The sequence below is a fragment of the Crinia signifera genome, chromosome 3 (assembly GCF_055691185.1).
Source record: "Crinia signifera chromosome 3, ASM5569118v1, whole genome shotgun sequence".
NCBI lineage: Eukaryota > Metazoa > Chordata > Amphibia > Anura > Myobatrachidae > Crinia > Crinia signifera.
In genome coordinates, this window is record NC_139219.1 from 294,533,558 (window position 1) to 294,559,430 (window position 25,873).

The window sequence follows — 25,873 nt, forward strand, 5'->3', positions numbered from 1 at the left end:
ATGGAATTCATTGAATCGACCAGTTTTATCAAATTTTGTATTTGCTCCAATAGTTACAGCATCTCTAATGATGTGTAAGGAGCTATAGAACACCACCTGTCCCAGCATGATCTTCACCTTACAATATGTATAATGACTACAGTCTGGTAGAATATGTGTCACTTACTTATAGGTAGCTGATTGCTAATTGTGGTGGTATTATTAATGGTAACAGATGGGAATAGTTCCAACTGTAATGAGTATTGTTATTTGTCAGGCATTATACATATATCTTACCAAGCACCCAGGGGCGGATTGGCCATAAAACTCACCGGGAAGTTTCCCGGGAGGCCGACCACAGTGAGGCCGAAAGATGTGGGGCTGGTGTGTAGCACGCCTGCGCTGCCCACACAATTCGGCCGGGTGCCATTACATATTGTAATTGTACAGCTGAGCCGCAGCCTCAGCGGCAGGTTGCAGCCCATGTCCCAGCCCAGTTCGGCCTCCTCTCCTCCCCCCATGTGGCCACGCCTCCTCGCACCCGCTGCTGAGGAGTGAGGACTTTCCTCCTCCCGAGTGTGGCCCACCTCCTCCTCTCCTTAATTACATACCTTGTCCCCGTCTATCAGCGCCGCACTGTGCCCCATGGCATCTGTCATCATCATCACGCGCTCTCTAGCGCTGGAGAGAGGCTCCACCCGCTGACAGATGCCGGGGCTGAGTACATACAGATACCACCGAGGCCCCCCTCACCCAAACCGGGCCACACTGCATCACAGCGCAGAGTACCACAGATGCAAGCTGTGCCCGCCCCTACCCCAGCAGCAGAGCCGGGTGCTATGTAATAGCATGCTGGAGGAACAAGTCTGCGGGACCAGGCATTCCAGGAAGAAACACCTGCACGCACCAACAACTCCAGGTCAGTGCTCCTTCATCGCCAGCCCAGTTAACCCTACTGTTACTGACTCCCCCCATCCCAGTGCCCCCCCCCGTGCGTGGGGCTTCGCGGGACCCGATGGGGGCGGAGCTAAACGTGACCCGGTCGGGGGGCGGAGCTACATGGTTTAATGGCTGCTGCTGCTGCTGCCTGGGCCAGAGGGAGAGGGAAAGGACAGGAGATGCTGCTGTGCAACCACAGTTCCAGGCTTTCCCAGAACCAGCCAGACTGCCCTCTGTGCATGTTCCAAAGGTAAGGGTGTGGGTATTTGGTATGTGTTTATATTTGGGGGGTGGGTTAGGCTGGGGGGGGGGGGGTTATGCTCAAGGAAGGGGGGTAAGTGTTAGGCTGAGGGGGGGGGGGGGGTGGTAAGAGTTAGGCCTCAGGGTATGAGGGTTAACCCCTTGAGTGGTGGGTTTTGCTGGGGAAGGACAAACCTACCAGGTCAGCTTTGTCCTGTCCCAGCAAAACCCACCACAGGAATTTGGAAGCCCCCCCTCCCTCACCACTGCTCCGGCGTTAGTTAGCCAGAGCTTCCCTGCCACCGCTGTCCCCGCTGCCTTAGCCGCCTGTCACATTCAGCAGTGATGTCAGTGGCAGGCTGGGGGATGTTCACGGCGGCGCAAGATTACTCGGGTGCCTGAGCGCTCCCGAGTCCTCCCGAGCCGTGCCGACCATACCCGAGCCTGCCGCCGACGTCCCTGTAAAATGAGTGACGGCTGGCGGGCGGGTCAGGGGAGCTCCGGCGTACTGATCGTCGCAGCAAAGGTGATGGGGGGACTGGAGGTTTGTGATGGGGGATGGGCTCTAGAAGTGATGCGCCAGTGGTGTTCCCCTGGACACCACTAGCGTGCACCTATTGTATATTAGTGGCATGCCCGGAGATTTTCCGGGACAGCCCACTGCGGCAGTGCAGCTGAGTCCGTAAAATCTCTGGGCATACCACTCAAGGGGTTAAGCATTATCCTGTGGGGGGTCAGGATGGAGGGTTAGGGAGCTCGTCGGTGTAATAGAACACATGCCACAAGGTTTGTCAGCATTATAGAGCGCACATGCGGGATGATTTAGTGTGTAGTCGGATATCGTGCAGGGTAAGGGAGTGTGTCAGTGTGATATTGCGCAGGCTGCAGGGTGAGTGAGTGCGTCAGTGTGATATAGCACAGGGTAAGGGAGTGCATCAGTGTGTTAGAATGCAGGGTGAGGGAGTGCGTCAGTTTGATATAACACAGGGTGAGTGAGTGCATCACTGTGATAAAACACAGGAAGCATGGTGAGTGAGGGCTTCAGTGTGATAGAGGGCAGGGTGAGGGAGTGCGTCAGTGTGATAGAACGCAGGCAGCATGGTGAGGGTGTGTGTCAGTGTGATATTGCGCAGGGTGAGTGAGTGCGTCAGTTTGATATTGCACAAGGTGAGGAGGTGCATCAGTGTGATAGAGCGCAGGCCGTAGGGTGAGTGAGTGCGTCAGTGTGATATAGCGCAGGGTGAGGGAGTGTGTCAGTGTGATATGGTGAGGGAGGGCTTCAGTGTGATAGAGTAGGGTGAGGGTGTGTGTCAGTGTGATATAGCACTGGCTGCAGTGTAAGGGAGTGTGTTGGTGTTACAGAGCCCTAGAAGAGGGGTGAGGGAGCACGTCAGTGTGATAGAACAAAAGGCCACGGGTTGAGGGAGTGCGTTAGTGTGATAGAACGCAGGCCGCTGTGTGAGGTAACGCGTCAATGTGGTAGAGATCAGGCCACAGGGTGAGGGAGCGCTTCGGCGTGATAGAATGCAGGGTGAAGGTCAGTATGATAGAGCACAGGCCAAAGGGGCAGAGAGTCAGTTTATGTTGCAGCATGGGAAGGAATTGATGACGTTCGATGGGGAAGGGGGGGCAGAGATAACAGTGTATGGGGCCCCATTACGGTGTGTGGTATATTCTGTAATTTGTATAACTAGTGGTGGACTCCACGTGCCCCCTGTCATTTAGGGGATTCTTTTTTTTATCTAGTTTTTTAATCTGACACCAGAAGCAAGAGCCGAGAGCTGGAGTCTGAACCTCGCTGGAGCCTGACCCTCAAAGCTGCCTGGAGCTGACACCAGAAGCAAGAGCCAGGAGCTGGGGTAAGAACTTTGCGCTAGCCGGAAGCTGACATCTAGAAGCAGGAGCCGGGAGATGGGGTCTGACCCTCGCAGCTGTCGGGAGCTGGCAACCAGAAGCGGGAGTCGTGCAGCAGCCGGGAGCTGACAGGTAAGTCGGGAGGTCTAGCGCAGCTTAGGGTGTGGCAGTATGGCCCTCTACCTCACAAGCTACTTCACAACACACTTGCACCAATGTTACATCACTCCATCTTTCTCTCTCTGACCTCTCCGTCCCTCTCTCTCTCTATCCACCCCCCTGATTTCTCCATTTCACTCTCCTCCCCTTCTCTCCCTCTCTCTTCATCTCTCTCTTTTCTTTGTCTCTCTCTCTCTTCCTCTCTCTCCCATTTCTCCTCCCCATTCTCTCTCTCTCCCCCTCCTTAGCCTCTATCTCTCCCTCCTTCTCATCCTTTGTCTCTCCATTTCCCTCTACCCCACTCTCTCTATCCCCCTCCTTTCTCTCCCTCCCCGCCTTCCCCTCTATCCCCGCTCCTCCCTCCCCCCCCATCTCTTTCTGTCACCTCTCTCTGCTGTCATCCAATGCCTCTACCTGCCATCCTCTGTCACACATTGCCTTCCCCTGGCATCACCACTTACTACCTCTTTTACTCTCTCCCTGAGGTCAAACACTGCTTCTCACTGTCACCCTTTGTCTCTCCCTGTTAATCACTGCCCCTCTATATCCCACTATCCTTCCCCTTTATCCACTACATCCCCATCTACCTCTCCCCGTGTGACTGTCACTATCTCCCCATTTACCTCTCTCTCCTGTCGGTCTCTGCCTTTATCAGACATCACTCTTTGCCTCCCCTTGTTACCTTTTCACTGTCCACTGCCTCTCTACATCATTCCCTTTGAGACCACGCCAATGTGAGGCCATTGCCACTGTTCCAGGAGCTCGCACAAATAATCTCTCCCACTGTTGTGGTGCCCTGTCACTTTTTTCTGGATCTGCCCCTGGGTATTACGGTGTGTGGCATAATGTGTAATTGGCATTACATTGTTGAGTAATATGTATTTGGCATAACAGAATTTTTTTTTTTGGCTGGGGGAGCACAATTTCTAGTTACGCCACTGGTAATCCTGTGTCATTTCTATGTCACTGTAGCGGTTCAGTTTTTCTTTTACATAAAACTAATTGATTTGTGCTCAACAGCGCTTGTTGCATCTAAAAACACCAGCTAAACCGGTCTAAAGTCCTGGTTATGGCCCCCAAATTGCTGTTTGGTCCCCCAAACCACAGACTTTTTTTAACATTTCCTCTCCCTGTCACCTCCCTGGTATCACCCACTGTTTCTCACCCTCTCCTCCGCTGCCTGTAACCCTCTGCCTTGCATCAACCACTGCCTTTCCCTTTACCCATTGCCTCTCCTATCATCCTCCCTCTGTCCCCTACTGCTGGTCTCCCTCTCACTGGCCATCTACTGCCTCTCCCTGGTATCAGCCACTGCCTCTCCCCTTTCCCCTCTTCTTGTGTCACACAATGCCTCTCACCAACTTTATGTCATCCTCTCCCTGACATCACCCATTTACACTCCCTGTCACCCTCTCCAGTCACAGTTTGCTTATATTTGTCACCTATTGCCTCTCTGCCTCTCCCCATCATGATGGTCTCTTCCTGTCACTATCTGCATCTCCATCACCATATTTTTGTCATCCTCTTGCCCACAGCTTCTCTTTTTCTTTTTTCCTTTTTCTGTTCTCACATCTGTGGATGGTGTTATTGGAACAGGGACACCAGAAAAATAGGTGCTCTCAATGGGGTTTTAACTATGGGCTGTTACCCATGGGCCAGTAATTTTTACATGCCACACAGGCTAAAATTTGCCAGTCAGCCCCAGTGCATGTGTAATGTGCGACGGGGCGTCATGATGTCACCGCGCACATTACTACATGCACAAACTGTGCTGGGCCAGGACGGGTGGATGCCCGCCAGACCACGTGAAAATGTCTGAGCACCCGCCGCAGCTAAATATAAAGAGTTGTGCACACTGTCTGCAGTGTGCTGGTGCAGAAGACTGCCAGAGGTAACCAGTAAGTAATAAGCACTGATTAAGCAGAATTATTTTAGTTTAGTTTGTGTCCTCTCCTGCCTCCACTGCCTGCTTTTTCCAATCCCTTCCAGTCTCAATCCAGAGGTAGTAGGTGATGAGGGTGCTGCCATGTGTCATGCTTGCCTTCCCTCCTGAAAATTGGGTCCCCCTCCTGGCCCCCAATCATCTTGGAGCCCCTGCACCCCCCTTCCCTGCACCTACAAATGCTGGAATTCATGCTGTCCCCGGGGGGGGGTTAAAAGGTAGGCAATTATGCCATCCGTTTAATTCCAGCAGTGCCTCATGTGTGCCATATGATTCCAGGAGTGTCCCATGTATCAGTCCGGGAGTGCTGCCATGTGTGCTGCATAGTTCCAGGAGTACCGATGTGTGTGCAGTATTATTATAGAGGTGATGCAATGTGTGCCGTCTCAGTCCATAGGTGCCGCCATGTGTGCTGTATCAGTAGAGGGCAGCTATGTTGTTTTTTTTTTTTTATAATTAAAATATATATATATTTTTTTTCTTACTGCCAGGTTGCTGTTAAGTGTGCCATATCAGTCAAGGGGTACGGCCGTGTGTGCTGTATAATTTCAGGGGTGTGGCCATGTGTGCAGTATAATTTCAGGCGTGCTGCCATATGTGCTGTATAATTTCAGGGGTGCCGCTATGTGTGCTGTATAATTTCAGGGGTGCCGCTATGTGTGCAATATAATTCTTGGGGAGCTGGCTTTTTTTTTTTTAATAAAAAGAAAAAAAAGGTGTTGTATTTTTTTCTTACTGCCAAGTTACTGTTAAGTGTGCCATATCAGTCAAGGGGTCATGTGTGCTGTATAATTCCAGAAACTATTGATGCTTTAGTCTTGCCTGTCACCGATGTCTCTTAATATAGTGATGTAGCAATACTTCCTACTGTTATGCTGGCTCCTCCCATTTTTGACCCGTTGCGGCCTACATGAGGCCACTTTCCTCAAAATTTCCAGGGCCACTTTTAGACCCCAATCCGCCCCTGCAAGCACCTGCATTGCTTGCTCACAACTGAAGCTTGGGTTGCCAACCTTACTGCAGGGGAGATGTATCAAACATTCTAAAGAGGACAAGTGATGTTGCCTACCATTCACTTGCTGCTAGCTGGGTGATTGACACCCTGTGCGCATTTGGGGGCATGCCACCAGTGTTTTCTGGATGTTCCCTGGCCGTTGGGAGGGAGGGCTGCTGACATCAGCGGCCTCCTTTTCCCCACAGCCTTCACAGTGCCAAATAAGTCTAGGTTTACTCAGGGAGGGAGGGGGTAGAGCGTGTTCTGGGGTGCTGCTGGTTTTGGAGGGGGAGAACGGTGGAAGCCAAAACACTCACAAGCTACTGGAAAAGTGTCCCACTGTGCAATGGAAGGTAGGCTCAATTAAGATGGTAGGCAGAACTTTTGAAAAGGTCCACCTCACCTCTTACCAAACTCAGAATCCCAAATTAATGAAAAAACATTACATTAAACATTTCTTTTTAAAGAAAAATTCTAAAAAAAAAAAAACCCACTTATACCCGACACCCAGGTGAATAAAATTATGAGAAAATTACTAAGTTTAGATGACTATTAAAATGGGTGGAACTTATTACCAAACATTTGAATTGGAAGCCCATTGACAATTATTGTGAAATAAAAGATGTTAATAAAACTGTCAACTTTTAAATGACGGCGAAGAATTGAATATCACACTAATATCACGACACATAAAAGTTGTGGAAAAAAGGAAGAATAGGCGTGAAAAAAAACAACAACATTTGATTATCCCCAATTTGTCCAAGGCTTGAGCATTATAGGCCGATATACTTACTTTAGAGCGGTTATTTTTATTATGGTTTAACACCGATAAAAATAGCATTGTGCTGAGAGTATTTTTCCTTTCACAATAACCCATATCTATTTAGAGATTATGATCTAAATTCTTTAACACACAAGTGCACACACACTGGAATACATGTACTCAGCAAAAATTAACCTAGGATTTTTGGAGCGTGGGAAGAAACCCATTTAAACATTGGCGACCATACAAATTGCACTTGTGCACCAGTCTTGGTTGTGAATGGAACTTATGGTTCTGGCTCTGTGAAGCAAGATACACCATAGCAAACTTACAGTACTGTATATCTAAGAAAATATCACATATATTAATGCCAAAGACATCTTTACTATTATACAAAATTCTAGGATCTGTTATCTAACCTGAACTCCACTACAGGTAGTTCATTGTCAGTTATTTTCGTGACATGTCACCACTCCAACATTTAGTATATGCTCTGCATATTTACATTTTTAGCCCACAGTGAGAAATAGTTCACAACCCAATCTGTGATTCGCTGATCTCAACAAGTAACAAAAAGACCATCTTTTTTTGTAGCGTTTTTGTAGTATCAACATTTCAGTGAGAGTTAGTAATTTATTGCTCCCTTCCCTAGACTTTATGTAAGGGTCATGACACTAAAAAAATGCATCTCTGGGTGCAGTGAAGGTTCTGGTTTAAGAGCCAAACATGAAAGCAGTTAGATCTGAAAAAAATATCAATGTAAAGATGTCTAGTCTGAGGTATATTATATTGCTTTGTACACGGATCGACAGCTTTTTAGAAAAAAAAAAAAATCTTTGCCAAATAAACTTTGCAGTTTCCCTTGTGCTGTCTAAACTCAATGTTAACACTTTGTCCTTTTCTCAAGGTCACAAGATCTCACGTAACATATTTCTCTGATCAATACCGTAAAGGACTGTAAAACTTTATGGAATTTTTTTCCACCCTCAGACTACTTTAATGCTTAGGCTTGCAGATGCCTTATTTAGTCTCTTTTAAGATACACTGCTTTTTCATTCTATTTTATTCCTGACATTTTACTTTTGGAATTTCTTTATCAACCAGGTAGAATTCTGTACTATTATTATTATAGTCCTAAAATATCACACAGGGACCATCTACATCAACATTGCATCCAGATTGCATCTTTTGCCAAAAAGAAAATGCATTCTGATTATACAAAAATACAGTTAAAGAACAAATAATGGATGATAAAAAAAATAATGATTCAGAAATTTTTTAGGACACACACAAACCTGAATGTTAAAAATGAAGGGTAAAACCCCTTTTAAGTTATTTGTAAAGAATATTACGGATATGTATTCATTGTTTTAGCTATGTAAATTTTGAATATTGTTGTTTGTTAATGTATTTTGCCATAAGTTAACACATGATATACTGTCTTTACAGATGAAAATGGTCAATAAATGCTATTCTCCGTCGGATCAGGTATGGAAACAATTTTTTTTTAATTCTTTCATTTTTTAAATCAAAATGTTGTAAGAAAAACAAGTAAGATTGTACTTACTTTGGATGTCAAATTTGAGTGAAAGTAAAACAGTTCAAAAAGTACACCAGTCAACAATATTTTTCTTCTTTTTTGTACATAATTTAAATTAGAATAACCTCTACAGTATTTATTCAGTGCCATCCCTTAAGCTATCCCCAGTAAACTGTTGATCCAGATGAGAAGACTGATGCTGACATATGTGTGGAAACGTAAGCCCCCCCGATTAGCTTACATTTGTATGACCCGCTCTCGGCCACAAAGGGGTCTCTCCCTTCCTGATTTGAACAGATACCAGGAAGCAGCCTTACTTTTCCAATTATGTGATATGTCTCTCCCACCTCACTCTAAACCTTGGGTTGACTTGGAACGTACCCTCTATAATGGTTTTCCACTTGCTGATCTTCTGTGGTTACCCCGACAACTTCGACCTAATTCCCCTCTGTTTCCTGCTTCTGTCCTTGACACCTTGAGAGTATGGGACCTTAGACACTCTAGCCATTTTGATTGTACCCTCCCTACTAGGAATGTATCCCTTAGGGCCTTAGATATGTTATTGCCTCATCTCCATATCTCCTATTGGGAAAGCCTGGGTATTGACTCTTACAGGCCTCTTTTCACAACCCTCTCTTCTATCAATCTCTGACCTTAGAGAAAAGTTTCCCTTGGGCCCCTCAGCTTGGTTTTATTACTCCCGACTTAAACGTTGGGTCGAAAAGGTGGGTGGATCTCCAAAGTCTTTCCATGCCCCCCCCCTGACCATATTTTAAAGAGATTAACTACAGCTTCATCACGTGGTGCCATATCCTCTTGGTTTGACTTACTGTCCCCTCCGGATTCGCTAGTCAAGTCCCCTGCTCAACTGAATTGGGAGAATGACCTCCACCGCTCCTTTACTCTGAAACAATGGGAAACTATCCATAGGTCTTCTTTTTACCTCTCTAAATGTACCAATCATGCTGAAATGCATGTTAAATTACTCCATAGATTGTACTTTACCCCAGCTAAATGACATAAAAAATGGCCTTCTACCTCTAAACTTTGCTGGCGCCTCTGCAGCCACAAAGGTACCATTTTCCATGTTTTCTTGGGGATTGCCCTATTATACAGTCCTCGGTCTCACACTATCTTCAGACCCCTCTGTGGCTCTATTACATTGGTATCCTAGCTCAGTAACACAGTCTGCCCGCTATGTTTTAGGCCATATTCTACTATCTGCCAGAGCCACTATTGCCCAACACTGGAAATCCCCTTTCATGCCCCCATTTGACAAAGTGGTCTCTAAAACTCAATTCAATTTTGAAATGGAGACCAAAGGTGTCTCTTACTCCACAGTACTCTCTTTTCCTGTTATGAAATGGCTCCCATGGCATGTCTATGTCACAGAGGGAAAGGGAGCTCCACCAACACATACCATGTCACAGTCTCAGCTTTCTCCTTTTGATTTAAACGAGTCACCTTCAACGGCCTCTGATGTCTAACATATTCAATGTACTTTGCTTATCCTTTGTCATTACTTTAAATCATCAATACCTCTGTATGCCCTGCTCCCTCAATTCCCACTCCCCTTTCCCTTTGTTATCCCCTTTTTTGTTGTTGTTGTTTACCCCCTTGTTATTAAGATGAAAATTTGAAATAAAGATTGAATGTAAAAAAAAAAAAAAAAGAATAACCTCTACAGCCTTTATATTTTCTTTAACCTAAGAGTGTATTGACCATATAAGCTCACAATGCTGCAGGTTGAGTGCTTTTATTTACACATTATTGAAATCTAAGGTTATATCTATAATAATTTATAGTAGCAGACAGTCATTCTCACAGTATAATACACACATTTTCTTAAAGCAATAACATAAGATCTGACAGATGATAAACTGTGACATTATAACTCATCATTTATAAATATACTAGGTGATTCATAGCGCCCTACGGGCGCTCTTCACACCGTCGTAAGGGGCTGCGCCCCCTTAATTTGTGAACGTTTGTATATGAGAAATATGGTTAGAATTGTATGAAAGATGCCCTGTATTGCAACTTAGGTGTCCGCGAATCGCGGGAGGGGGGGACGCGGGGGGTGCCGCGAATTGCAGGAGGGGGGGTTGTGGGGGGGTGGATGCTGCGAATCGCGGGAGGGATTGCAGAGAATCGCGGGAGGGGGGTCGCGGGGTGGGTTGCCGCAAATCGCGGGAGGGGGGTTACGGGGGCGGGGGTTGCGGCAAATCATGGTAGGGGGGGTCGCGGGGGGTGTGCCGTGAATCACGGGAGGGGGGGTCACGGGGTGGGGTGCCGAGAATCGCGGGGGGGTGTGTGTGTGCCGTGAATCGCGGGAGTGGGGGTTGCGGGGGGGGTGTGACGCGAATCGCCACAAGAAAAAATCAACACAGAAAGGTCAACACATGTAAATGTTGACATAAGTGTGGCACTTCATTGGTGTCCATGTCGACACATGAGAATGAATATAAAAACATTCAAAAAATGAAAAATAAAAAACTTCAAAAACTCATGTCAACCTTTTTCATTGTCGACCATAGCCATGTCAGTGTTTTCCATGTGCAATTTAATTCTGGAGCTGCCGCGAATTGCGAGAGGGGGGGTCGCGGGGGTGGGTGCCGCGAATCGCGGGAGGGGGGCTTAGGGGGCGGGGGTTGCGGTGAATCATGGGAGGGGGGGTTAGGGGGTGTGCCGTGAATCACGGGAGGGGGGGTCATGGGGTGGGGTGCCGAGAATCGCGGGGGAGGTGTGTGTGTGTGTGTGTGCCGTGAATCGCGGGAGTGGGGGTTGTGGGGGGGGGGTGGGGGGGGGTGACGCAAATCGCCACAAGAAAAAATCAACCCAGAAAGGTCAACACATGTAAATGTTGACATAAGTGTGGCACTTCATTGGTGTCCATGTCGACACATGAGAATGAATATGAAAATATTCAAAAAATGAAAAAAAAAACTTCAAAAACTCATGTCAACCTTTTTCATTGTCGACCATAGCCATGTCAGTGTTTTCCATGTGCAATTTAATCCTGGGGCTGCCGCGAATCGCGGGGGGTGCCGCGATTTGCGGGAGGGGGGGGTTGCGGGGGGTGGGTGCCGCGAATCGCGGGAGAGCGGGGTTCATGGGGGTTCCGGTGGGGGGTTGCCGCGAATTGCGGGGGGGGGGGGTCGCGGGGGGGTGCCGCGAATCGCCGGAGGGGGGGTTGCGGGTGGTGTGACGCGAATCGCCACAAGAAAAAAATCAACACAGAAAGGTCAACACATGTAAATGTTGACATAAGTGTGGCACTTCATTGGTGTCCATGTCGACACATGAGAATGAATATGAAAATATTCAAAAAATGACAAAAAAACTTCAAAAACTCATGTCAACCTTTTTCATTGTCGACCATAGCCATGTCAGTGTTTTGCATGTGCCATTTAATCCTGGGGCTGCTGCGAATTGCGGGGGGGGGGGTGCCGCGAATCGCGGGAGGGGGGTCGCAGGGGGGGTGCCGCCAATCGTGCAAGGGGGGGTCGCGGGGGGGGGTTCTTTTTGCCGCGAATCGCGGGAGGGAGGTCGCGGGGGGTGTTTTTTCCGCGAATCGGGGGGGGTCGCGGGGGTGTTTTTGCTGCGAATCGCGGTAAGGGGGGTTCGCGGGGGAGCGGGTGTTTTTGCCGCGAATCGCGGGAGGGGGGCGCGCGGGGGGGGAGGTTTTGCCGCAAATCGCGGGAGGGGGGCGCTCACCTGGTGGCTGTGGAGTAGCAGTGCTGGGCAACATGGGAAGGCAGAGAGTGTCTGGCACTGTCTGTGGGCTCACTGGGCTGGTTCTCTGTCACATACCTCCCAACATGACCCTCTCCAGGAGGGACACAATGCTCTGTTTCTAGACTTCCCCTTAATGTATGATTGCCATCACCTGTTTTAAACAGGTTAATTTCTCAGAAAGGTGTTCAGCACAGATGAAGGCAATCACACATTAAGAGGAAAGTCCAGGAACAGAGCGTTATAGACACAGACACCCACTTTGAGTGACAGATGTAGCCAAATATATAGGAGATAATTTACAAGAGTATATACACAGTATACTAGAAGCATTTGTGTGTTATGCAGTATGGTAATTTTGCTCCTAAAGGGGACTGACCCATTAAATATTTTTATCCAGTTCTATAAATATATATCATGCTTACTCTTATTTCAACTTAATAGCTTTTTTTATCTAGCACATTTTCCAAATGAGGTTTCTTTTGTCTTTGCTAGTTGATTATTTTCTATACTCATTGTATCTTTTTTTGCTTCCATTGCTCAGCGCTTTGATTCTCTTTCCTTTGTTCTCTCCTCCTTATTTAATTTGATTAAGCTTCCTACAGTATATCTTAATCTCGATTTGTTAATTTATTTCAGTAATTTAATTTACTACTCATGTGTGCTCTACTGTCCAAAACTGTTGTTATATTTATAGAGAGCATATTTTTGCACAACTAGAAAATGCCCCTGTGTAGGCCCCATTAGGTCGGTATTTAAATTAGCCTCACAGAAACATTGGATGCAAAATAGTTTTTCAGAATTTTTTTCTAAATTATTTTAGATTTTTCTATTTTGGGCTATTCAATGTGGAATACAAAAAAATCACATGGGAACACACTGGTTTAGTGAAATCTGAATTTCTGGGATTTCTGGGATTTTGCATCCCAGATAAGTTGTGGCTCACACTGGCTTATCAGGGCTAATTGAGAAGCCCACTGGTGACACAATTACCCCAATCAATGATGAATGATTGGGGGTAGTTAAATATCAGCCATAGTGTTGTGGTTTTATGCACATAGCCACTGAAAACCATTAGTTTAATAGATTTGTTTTCCATTTCTTAACTTGAGGCTTCTGATCCACCTTATTTAATGAAACTGTAGCAAGGGTTGTCTCGTATGGATAAGCGCATCTACTATTTTTTAGTTATCCTGGTCTTTTCATCAAAACTTTAAGCCATAGAGTGACTTAGAAGCATTTGTGCCTTGGAGTATTTTTGGACAGTTGTGATAGGAACACCACATTAACATATACTGTAGGTCCTAAAATCAAAGCAGTATTTATTTTTCCAATTATTGTTATTGCTTTTATACTTTGCTATAGATAGGGGAAATGGATATGCAACCTACCCATGTTTTGGCTTTCTTCCTAAAAACATCTTCTTTGTCCATGTTTTGAGTCTGATTTGGGAAAAAGAGAATGTTTCCTTTACCATTTCTCTCAAATATAAAATGTAATAAATAATAGAAAAAAAAATCAATGAAATCATACAAATTGAAAAAAGCATTCTTATTTATGTTATTAAATACTTTTCCATTTTAATTGCTAATTACTAGCTGATAATGAACTACATTATGAGATGCAGTGAGCTGGCTGGCTACAAAATTAATTGTTACCTGCACCCATTATTAAATATATTTAGCCTATTAATCTAAATATAAAATATTCTGCTTCAGTGCAGTTTTGTATAATTTTTTGTTGCTAGAACAAGGTATATGATGCTTATTAAACTTAGCAAAACAGCCCTAATGTGATATCAGTTAGTTAAAATATATATTTAAGATGGCAATGAACACAAATGAAATAGAGTTGTAGATCTTATCCAGATAGAATGAAAGTTTAGTAAAATACACATTTTTCTACTGGTACACGAAGAAGAATTTGGACACAATAGCAGTAGCAGAGTAGTAGGAGATAGGATGGTAATATTTTTAAAGATATGCGTGGGTACAGCCCAGCCTTTCATGAAAGCACTGGAAGATAGCATTGAATAGAATTGAAATAATAGAAAGAACGGTAGATACATTCATGCAAAGTCAAGCATTTATTAGAAGTACAGTATAAGGATCATTGGGGAAGATATATTATGCCTTGTCTTGTATAACGCACCAGCCAATCAACTGTGTTAAAAAAATGGCAGTTAGGGGTTGATTGGCTGGCACGTTACCACCTTCCGCTTTATCACCACTTTGTCACTTTACCATACATCTGGCCCATTGTTTTAAAAATTAAACAGAACATGTATAGTTCGACAAACCAGATACTTCAGCAACAGTAAATGTCACTTATGTGTCTGAAATGCCCGGTGACCAAGCCAGCCAGAGAAATGCACATCATTCATCAGGGACCGCCCACTGGGCACCCAAGAAGTTCCATAGAAATCTAGAAGCTCTGACCTTTCAGATGATCCTACCATGTACATTAATCTTTCTTCACTGTACTCTTATCTCCACTAAGGGCTCCACACTGCCATTGTTGGACATTTACTGCCACACTGGCACCACACTGCCATTGTCAGCACATGTTCAAACGTAGACTCCCACTGTAATCAAGAAGGCTGCTCAGCGTTTATTTTGACTTGCCTGATTCTCATCTATTTACCTTGTGAATTGTATAATATTATTATATATTTACAAGGTAAATAGATGAGAATCAGGCAAGTGAAAATAAACGCTAAGCCTCCTATATATTCCAAATAGCACTATTGCATATAAGGGTGAAGACAATCCTCCCCAAAATTATTTTACTTGGGTTACAAAAAGAAAAAATAAATCCTTAGTTATGTTTGCATCTCTAGATCAAACTGAAAGATGGAACTGAAGCACTCACCTCACAAAAGTGGTTGATGCTCATATAAAAGTTTCTTTCAACTTTAGGGAGACATCAATATTTTCACCATGAACCCATAGAATGAAACTTAACTATACAGGAGGTCCCTGTGTGCATCTAAAGGTTTATTTTGGTGTACTCTCCTTTCTAGGATTCCAGTTGTAGAATATTGACTTTGGTAATGTACAGATGGAGCACCTCTCAGCCAGTGCCAGGGCTCACCAGTTTGCCCCCCGCTGATGAGATGGCACTCCATCTGACTGGGACACGTGAACGCCCAGTTACTGGGTGGCAGGGGATGCAAACCCTGCCCGTCTCCTCTTCTGGGAGACGGGCAGGTTTAGGGGGAGCGGGGAGGTGGGGGCGAGTGTCAGGGACCAGCAGTGAGGCGGCGGGAAGCTCCATTGGAAAGGGGCGTGCGTGTGTCTCGTGTGTCCTCTTCTGGTGACTGGCGATCTGACCACCAGACCCCCGCGAGATGAAGCCCGCTTCCTCTGTAGACAGTCATCATGTCAACATCGTTTTTTCAAGTCATTTTAGCTCAAATCTTACCCAAACCATAACCACAGCCTAACCCTATCCCTAAGACTAAAATGGATTGTCTAGCCATCAACATTCATAATGTCATCAGTATGGCCAAGTTGGCATTCTGTCCATGAGTGTTGACTTTTTCTTCAAGTTGGCATGTTTTGTGCCAACATTCTAAAAGTCAACATACGGTAATGACTGCATAGTGCATAGCAATCCCACCAAGTTGCAAGTCCAGAAGAAAAGCTATATCATACATAAGTGCCTCAGAGGGTTTTGCATATGGACCTTAAATATGATAGGCTTGCCTGAAGAGGTGAATTTTCAGGGAACGCTTGAAAGTTTGGAGGCTAGTGGAGAGTCTTATTGTGCGTGGAAGGGCATTCCATAGGATTAGAGCAGCCCGATGAAGGTCCTGTAATAGTGAATGGGAGCTAGTGATTCGCGCAGAACAGAGACACAGATCTTGTGCAGAGTTTAGTGGTCCAGATAGGAGATATTTTGTGCCCCATGTCACTCAGCTTCAAAAGAAAATTGATTGATCATAAAAAGGCTCTGTAACACATCACAAGGCTATGTAACACAACATAAGGCTATGTAACACAACATAAGGCTATGTAACACATCATTAGGCTATGTAATACATCACAAGGCTATGTAACACAACGTATGGCTATGTAATACATTGTAAGGCTATGTAACACATCGGTAGGCTATGTACACATTGTAAGGCTATGCAACACATTGTAAGGCTATGTAACACATTGTTAAGCTATGTAGCACATTGTAAGGCTATGTAACACGTTGTAAGGCTATGTAACACATCATTAGGCTATGAAATACATCATAAAGTAACCATATTTTTTAATTGAAATACACTTGCTATCATTGTTGTAAAAACATATTCCAGACACCTGCAAAAAGATAAAATGCTCTAAATAAGCTCTTGTCCAAAAGACTGTACTGGCCAAATTGCCAAAGAAAATAGTGGTACAGTGGTCTCATTATTACTGTGCAATCAGCTTTAATTGTCCATTATTGTGAAATCATCACTTCATATGTCACATGTGATCTCATATGTGTGGAGGGTAGAGGGACTGACCTAGGGCATATTACTGACCTGCCATGGCATTACTTTTTTCCTGTACAACAAAATAAAACACACACTACTTGATTTTTTATTTTCCTTTTCTCAGGCTCTCTGTCATTGCTATGGAAATGAAACCATTTGAGACACTCTTAACAATAAATTCAGAGTTCAACATGTATTTGATATAATCAGGAGTCCTCATATTTACAGATAAACACTCACGAGACCACATTTTGTGTTAAGATTTTAAAATCTGTTATTAATACAGATAATTATCAACCAAAACCTATTTTTGCTTAAAGACAAAGGAACTTTTTTTTTTTTTAAATGCTATTCCTGCAAGAATATTAATGCATTGTTTTGTAGATAATAGTCTGTGTTAATGTGCATTTGTGTTACCGTACACAAACGACCTTACTTCGTAGCCTTGTGAGTCCATCAGACGCCGGCCACAGTGCCAGCCGCCACCCTCTCGCACGTGCGACCCCCCCGCATGCCTGCGAATATTGATTTACATAATCATCCATTCGCAGAAGGGGAGAATTCATTCGATGGTCGGAAAATGATTTCTCCAGCACAGTTCATATATGGTGTCTCTGAACTGCGGGCGCCCCGTCCGAGGGCAGGGCGGGCAGCTGACATCCAGTGATGTCAGCTGCCTACCCCCCCCTCACCCACTTAAGGGCTTCATTTGCATGAGAACGCCCAGATTTCTCATGGGAATACCCATGGATCACTGGGCATTCCCATATGCTAATGGAGCTGCCCGGTGCCTGACGAACCTCTCTGCCCCCTGCCCACTTTCCTGGGTGCGTGCACTCAGTGAACCCACTATTAGTAGTGGGTGCACGAAAATTACAAAGATATAAGTTCTATTGAAGATGGGATTTTGCCCATAGCAACCAATCAGATACTACTTCTGATTTATTTAGCACCTTCTAGAAGATAATAGATAGAATCTGATTGGTTGCTATGGGTAACATCCCATCTCCAAGAGCAGGCCTGTCTAACCTGTGGCTCTCCAGATGTTGTCAAACTACAAATCTCATCATGCCTTGCCACAGTTTTGATATAAGGGAGTATGACAAGGCATGCTGGGATTTGTAGTTTCACAACATCTGGAGAGCCACAGGTTGTCCTGTCCTGTCCCAGAGAGAGAGAGAGGGTCCCATTTAATTCAATACCTCCCCACTCTGCATTGGGAAGATACAAAACTTTGGTTGATAATTGATAGTAGTTATTAATAAAAGAAAGGACTAACGGAGTAATTTACTAATGTCTCCCCCTCTGTCTTTGTTGCACTTGCTCCCACTATGCACAAATTAGCCATTTTATTTAGTTGTGCAAGCAAAACAAGAAGCCTATAAATGAGTTGTTTAGGTACAAAACTATTTCCTGAACATTTCCCCATATACTGCAACTTTGTTCACAATAACAACTTTCTGTGCATGTCAATGTGTGATCAGCAAATGTTCAACCATTATTTCTTCAGCCAACAAGTTAGTTTATACAATGTTCTACCTAAAGTATCTTCTTATCAAGGGTTAGCTATTTGTGAGAAATCCATGGACATACACAGGTTTACAAAGATGACCAGAATGGGTAAAACTTATGTACAAACTATCATTAACCTCTACTGGTACATTAGAGCCTCATATAATACTACTACTACTACTACTACTAATAATAATAATAATAATAATAATAATAATAATAATAATAATAATAATAAAAATTGAAGTTATTTTAATTTTACACAATTTTAATATAACTTAAATACATACTGTAGATTTTTTTTTTTCAATTACAAATGGTGTTTCTTTATCACATATTCACTAATAGTCTTTTATTGTAGATAATTTCCAATGACCACAAATTATTGATTAATGGACATTTAAAAGATGCTGTGGGGCTAAAAATAATATTTGGACAATCAAAATATTTGTACTTCCTCTCTTAAGGAAAGACAATCCTGTTCTATCAAAGTCAGGCAGCAAGCCAGCATTCAGTATTCTGCTCAGCTGCTCCCAACAGAAAGAATCATTTAGATCATTTTCCTTTGCTCATATCATGCTGCAAAGTATTACTAAGCATAGTTACAAACTTTTATGAGCAATACTTTTGTCACCTCTTGACTTCATTGCTGACCAGCCCCTTCTTTCAAAGGATATCATTGTCGTACACAGTGTTGGCTAAAATTGCATAGCGTTTACCCATCTTTGGAGGGCCTGAAAAACTACAATGCAGAGTGGAAAGAAGCCCTAAATAGCATTAACATCTTATTTGCCTACTTTTGGAAACTCATATCAGGGAGTAGGATGCAGCATGTATACAACATTAATAACAATATATTTTGGGAAGTATTGATACTGACATTGATTTATGCAACTACATACAGTATGTGCTGTGATAGTTATTTTCTTCTCACTTAGCACATTATACAGTACATGATTAATGTGATGCCTATGCAATAAATTCCAAATGCAATTTGACCTAGTGTGCATTCATCCTTAAGCATATAAGTATGTTTTTGGTGCTTTAAATGGTATTTTATTTTGAACACTGGACTGTCTGCAACTTGTGGGCACTTCCTACAGTATATTTATTGGTTGTGCTGTTTTCTATACAAATATAGCATTAGCCAAATACAGTAAGTATAGATACTAGATACTCTAATTATGGAATGATTGGAAACATTCAAAAATAGACTCTAGACTTTCCTGTTCACCCAAGCATTTCACTAATGTCCCTTGTTAAGTTTGTTTTGTATTTTGTAGTCTACAAGGCTTTTGCGAGCACTTTGTGTCCTATTAGGAGAAAAGTGCTATATAAATAACATTATTATTATTATTATTATTATTATTATTATTATTATTATTATTATTATTATTGTTATTATTATTATACAATGTGTTTAACTAAAGATAAATTGCTATAAAAATTCTTATACTTACAGCTAACAGCAGCAACACATTAAGCACAGATAATGAAAAACCCTGCATGATCCTTGTTCTGCTGTCTATCTACTGCCAGGGGGTTTCCACAAGGGGGAATAATGTTTTCAACAGAGACTTCTGACTTGAACAGCTACTGCAAATAACAGTGATTAGAGCAAAGCACTGTCCTTGTAAATAATGTTATTCGTGGCACTCCTGACTGAATCTGAAGAATCCAGGAGATTAGGAGGTCAGTGCAGGGCAGCAGGAGATTTATGACTGAAATGGGAGTATCCTGCAGAAAGTGGGAGTGTTGGCATTTATGCAAATCCAGTGCTCAGTGTTGGGAATCTGGATTTATGGTTCAGTCTGCTTTGGTTTTCTGTTCAGTTTGTGTTTGGCATTTGACTCACTGGTGGCCTCCAGTGGCAGGTCTATTCCAAATCAGCTCAAAATTCTGTGAGCAATTATTCACAAGGCTGTGAGGTAATTAGCTTGTTAAGCACAAAGCTTGGGAGCTGCCTGGATTTCCACCAGGTGTAATTAATCACTTGAGCCCTTTATAGGGCAGGCTCTCCTGCAATACTCTGCCAGTGATTGCTTCCTGTTACCTATGTTTAGTTCCTGCCTCCTGTGCAGGGAACTCTCTGTCAACTCTCAGCTACGCTACCTGGTCCCTTGTTCCGGTCTCCTGTTTGGATCTCAGGATATATCCTCTGCAGCTCAGCTCCCAGTTCCTTCATCTCTTTCTGGATCCCATTGCGGCTCTGTTTCCGTGCCTGGCCCTGATCCACTGTTACCTCCTTTCCGTGGGTCACCTAAGTGCTCCTGTAGAGCCTGGTTATTTTCCATTTGTTCTTTTGGAGAGCTGCCAAGCTCTTTTGGTTAGTGGGCCGTTCAGCTCATTGTTTAGTTTATTTGGGTTCAGGATTGCGCCCTGCCGTGGGCCAAGCCCATTTCCTCCCTCTGGTAGTTACCAGTTATTTACCTTTGTTTCCTTTTGCTTGCCCTTTCTATGCATTTAATAGGCAGGGCCTCCCCCGTTCAGTCCTGATTTTGTTTTGGGGATTCGCCTCTTAGCCTTGTCTCCTGTTTGTGTGGAGATTCCCCATACTCCGTCTCTTGTGCTTGCGACTGGGTCGCATTCCCGTCATTGGCCAGGTGCCGGCAGATAGGGGCATTTTTCAGTTAGGCCCGTTAGCTAGAGTATCCTCTTAAACCACCTCTGACGATCACTAACTCTTTGTCCATCCATAAGACCTAGCTGCATCGGGGTTGGAGCAGGCCTAACTCGCTCCTTCGAATGCGGCGGCCACAAGTGAAGCCTAGTGTTCGCAGGGGTTTGTCATCTGCCTGAGGTGCTCAATAGAGTTAGCGTAGGGTTCGCCATGGCCGTCCTAACCAGCAGTCCCGGTTACAGACTCATGCCTGATCTCCAGCTTCCAGCCTCCGGTAGTTACATTCAGCGCCCAGGCGGCATCCGTAACACTCAGCTTCCTGCTTCTTGCTCAAACTTTTGTTACATCCTATGCCCATGGGGTGGAGATTGTAGAAGCACTCTTTTCCGTTACTAGATTATGGCAATATAGATTCAATGAATGAATAATTCATTTAAGCAAATATTTGTTAAGATATAAAACAGTAAACATGAAAGTAGAGTAAATTAGATTGGGCAATAACTGAAATAGACTTATATGTAAAATTTGTTGGTACTCTTTACTTAGTACGGCGCCCGTCGCGGGCATCGCGGGTACATTTATGTATGGCCGCGACGCGACCGACGCGATGCCCGCGATTTCCCATTGAAATCAATGTAAAACATGAAAATCGTGTCGGTCGCGTCGCGGCCGGCCATAAACGTACCCGCGATGCCCGCGACGCGATGCTCCCGATTTCCCATAGGAAGCAATGTTAAAAGCCGCGATGGACCCGATTTTAGTGTTAAATGCCTCAATCCACCCGATTTGGCCATAGGAATCAATGTTAAATGGGCCACAGAGCCCATTAACCCTTAAATGTCCCCCCCAATTTTTGACGCCACCCCACGATCCACGCCAACCCGAAGCGTGGCGAGCGCAGCGAGCCCGCGAGGGGCGGCGGTACGCGTCCTCCGACCTTTTCATGCCCTACTATCCACGTCGGCGTGGTGTGAGAATAGAATAGTGTGGCGAGCGCAGCGAGCCACCGAGCCCGAAGCGTGGCGAGCGCAGCGAGCCCCGCGAGGGGACACGGATACCTTCACAGTTATACGCGTCCCCTCGCGGGCTTCACAGGTGTCCGTGGCGACACGGACACCTGTGAAGCCCGCGAGGGGACGCGTCTACCTGTGAAGGTATCCGCGTCCCCTCGCGGGGCTCGCTGCGCTCGCCACGCTTCGGGCTCGGTGGCTCGCTGCGCTCGCCACACTATTCTATTCTCACACCACGCCGACGTGGATAGTAGGGCATGAAAAGGTCGGAGGACGCGTACCGCCGCCCCTCGCGGGCTCGCTACGCTCGCCACGCTTCAGGTTGGCGTGGATCGTGGGGTGGCGTCAAAAATTGGGGGGGACATTTAAGGGTTAATTGGGCCTAATTCAGGGTTAATATGGCCAAATCGGGTCAATTGAGCCATTTAACACTGAAATCGCGGTCAATCAGCTTTTTTAACATTGTTCCCTATGGGAAAATCGCGGTGATCGCGGTCATCGCGGGCATCGCGACCATCCAATTTTACCCGCGATGCCCGCGATGACCGCGATCACCGCGATTTTTACCCGCGATGACCACGATTTTGATCGTTGGCGCCCTTCTAGGTAAAGAGTACCAATTTGTTTTGTTTTTGGAAAAAATTTACAGATTGAGCCCAACTATTTCCCAGCACAAAATCTGTGAAACCTTGGAATATTTTACATTTGGAAGCAGTAGTATAGACTGTATAATAAACATTGGAGAATTTGGGGGATATCCTATTACTGTACATGCTGTAATTTACCACACATGGAAAAAAAATCACTTTTTAGTCCAATATTACTATCGAGCTACCCAATTACAGATTGTTTTTACCATGTGGTAAATGACCAATTATTGAACAATAACACATGATAACTTCCCAACTTCATGTGTTATCTGACAAAAAACGGGTCTCCTGCGGCTTATCAGGGATTCTTTGGCATGCAAAGTAAAATCCCTGATAGATGCTGGCATACAAAGCACCAGAGGAATCCATTAGCCGCAGTAATTCACCGTAATTCACAGCAGAAAATTGGACATCCCTCTAAGTGTATTTTTTTAAATAAAAATGCATAATATTCACAATGAGGTGCAGCTGTGAGACTCCAGCAGACTGTGCTGATTCATTTGATATACAACACTCATACTTCTGTGCACCGTAGGAGGTCATTCTGGTTTAGATGCAAAGCTACGAAATTTGCAGCTTTGCGTGTGCTTTAAATGCCGCCTGCACGAACGCCGCTCCCGTCTCGCACACCGGGTTCCCCTGCACATGTACGAATGGATGTTTAACATAAAGATCCATTTGCAGCTTGTGTGAGGGAAGGAAATCATTCTAGGATGCACAGAGGATGCCCCCCTCTCATGTGGGGAGGGTGCTAACTGATGCCCTCCACTAGCACCAAGTTCTATGGATTTGGTGGCTGACTCCTGCCAGGCATCTCGTGCTGCATGGCATATTGAGACTAAGGGGTGTATTCTGGTTGCTTAGCTTAGCAACCAGAATATGTTCACAGGACGACTGATGGTGGGATCACTGGGTGCACACACCAAGGACAGCGGCGTGGCACACACCAAGGGCAGCCCCATTACCTCCCAAGGGTGCACAAATATTTTGCCTCAGAGCAACCTTACATATGCGTAGGCCTTCCACATCATTCGATGGTCGCCGACCATCGAATGATGTGGAGGTTCCTCTGCAGCATGCCAACGGATGGTTATGTTAAACATCCATTCGTAGCCTTTGCGTGGGAACATATGCTGTAAGGGGGTTGGGTGGCCTGGCATTCACCGGGCGGGGTTTGGTGGACTCGCAAGGCTGAGTATTCGCAGCCATGCGAATCAACACGAATAACCCCCAAATGTATAAGAACACATCTTTAGCTCTGAGGTTTAGGAGGATGTGATATCTTTTTGACAGCAATGTTTTTGTCAGAATGGAAATCCCTGTACCACAATTTGAAATTCATAAAAATATATATATATATATATATATATATATATATATATATATATATATATATATATATATATATTAAAGAGTACAAATGGAGGTGTATAATTAAAAAAAAATGGCACAATGCATTTTAAAGCTCTGAGTTGGTTTTGTAGCCAGAGCGAGGGTGAATGCTGATATCATCGGTAATTTGCATATATTCACGGATCTGTCAGTTAGTGCTAAGTGAATGCTGTGCTATGAAAACACCTGCAAGCTTATTAGATTTATACATTGCTACCGAATACATAAGGCTCACATGATAAATGAAGTGACAATCACACAATGTAGAAGGTACAACGATATAAATGTATTTATTCAAAATCACGGCATAAACGTGAAATGTGTTTAAATTTAAAATTACTCTCATTTGGAGCTATGTCTTCAGGCAACTGACAACTTAGAAACAGGTTTGATATTAATCACAAATGAAATAGGTAACTACAATAATAGCTGTGAAGTCAAAAAAAAAAAAAAATTTTCAATGCCCAATGGTACATTTGGTTCTTTAATATTATAATTGTGAAATAATATTTAGGAGAGAAGAAACAGTTTGAAATAACTTTTGAGTCTATCAATGCAAGAAGACAGAAAGCTTTTAAGAAGTGATAAAAGCCTTGAAACATTCTTGCGGTTTATCTTTGATTAAATAAATTTGCTAGATCTTCACAAATCAAATTGTGATATTCGCACCGCATTAGTCCAGACATAAATTGTGCACTTCGAGCACTTACATTTCATCTAATGCATTTTTTATTGAATTTTGCCAGATTTACGAAAGCTTCACATGGTTTAAACCAAAAAAAAAAAAAACAATTTGATGGTTAAGATTTGCAAACCTTGGTCCGTGTAGCATTGTTTTCGGGAATTGTCTACTATAAATCAGAAACTATATTTAGTGCATTTCCATTAATCCATTTATAGTGACCATCTTTTTTCCCTTTCTAAGTTGAAATAGAATGTGTAAGTTATTTGTGTTATACGCTAATAGTTGAAACCAAGGGCCTGATTCAGACCTTCTCGCTGGGCAGTGTACATTTGCTGCCAAGTGAGCATTAAAGCACTGTCTGACACCCCCCCCCCCTTCCGCCAGTGCCACCCACATCACCTCCGTAACATGCGAGGGGGTGTGTCTGAGAACACATCCCCATACATGCGGCTGCAGGGAAGAGAAATCAGATTTTTCTCTCTTTCTGAAATAAAGTCAGTGAAAACTAACTTTTATTTCAGCCAGAGATGGGCGAATACGGGGTGGGACGTCACTCAAGGTGGAGCACATTTTGTGGATATCCCCATATGGAGAGCCTGCCATACTGGGTATTTAGGGGGAAGGGTTGTACTCAATAGGTCAAAAATATTGTCAACACAAAAATGTTATGTTGTGAAAATTGTTAATATGTCAACATGCAACACTTTGACACTCCCTGAATGTTGACAGGACAAATGTCAACATTCTGAGAATATTATGGTAATGCTGCATCAATAGTTTGGCTGTGGGGTATGGTTAGGGTTATGCCATGGGGGGGGGGGGGGGTTAGGCACTAGAGGGATGGTAAGTGATAGCAAAAAATTACTTCCCACAACACCGGAGTGTCAGATGGCAAGTCCAGGAGTGGTGGTCACATGACTGCCGGGACCTGAAAGATGCTACAGAGGGCACTGTAGCCACTAGGAAAAGGTAAGTCAGTGCTAGGGCACCAGGAACATGCCGTAATTCTAACCTGACAACATTTTGATTGTCTGCATGATGAATGCTGACATGGTCGACGTTGATTAATATGGCCATATCAACGTTTTCATATTGACATAACTGGATTCTGTCTATTATTTCTCTATTACATCATAGAAAATGATAGAATCTGGTTGCTGTGGGCAATATCACCTCTTTTAATTTTTAGAAGCTTTAGTAAATGTCCCCCTATGACTGTCAACATAACCTACCCAACCCAGTGGGAAATGTATCAATACATCAAAAGAGGGTGCGGGGGAGGTGTTTCCCATATTAAATAGTATCTAGCTATCCCTTTTTATGATTGTATTAGATAAATTCTAGTTTATAGACTGAATGGTTACTGTGAGCGACTTCTCCATTCGTCC

General features: G+C 44.1%; 1 protein-coding gene across 1 annotated transcript in view; it reads left to right on the top strand.

The window, feature by feature from the left end:
• SNTG2 (syntrophin gamma 2) overlaps nt 1–25,873 on the top strand; it is a 349,806-nt gene that overhangs the window by 243,047 nt on the left and 80,886 nt on the right. Inside the window, exon 11 of the mRNA XM_083178467.1 lies at nt 8,320–8,358. Within this exon, the coding sequence (XP_083034593.1) occupies nt 8,320–8,358 (39 nt within the window). The remainder of the gene's footprint in view (nt 1–8,319; nt 8,359–25,873) is intronic.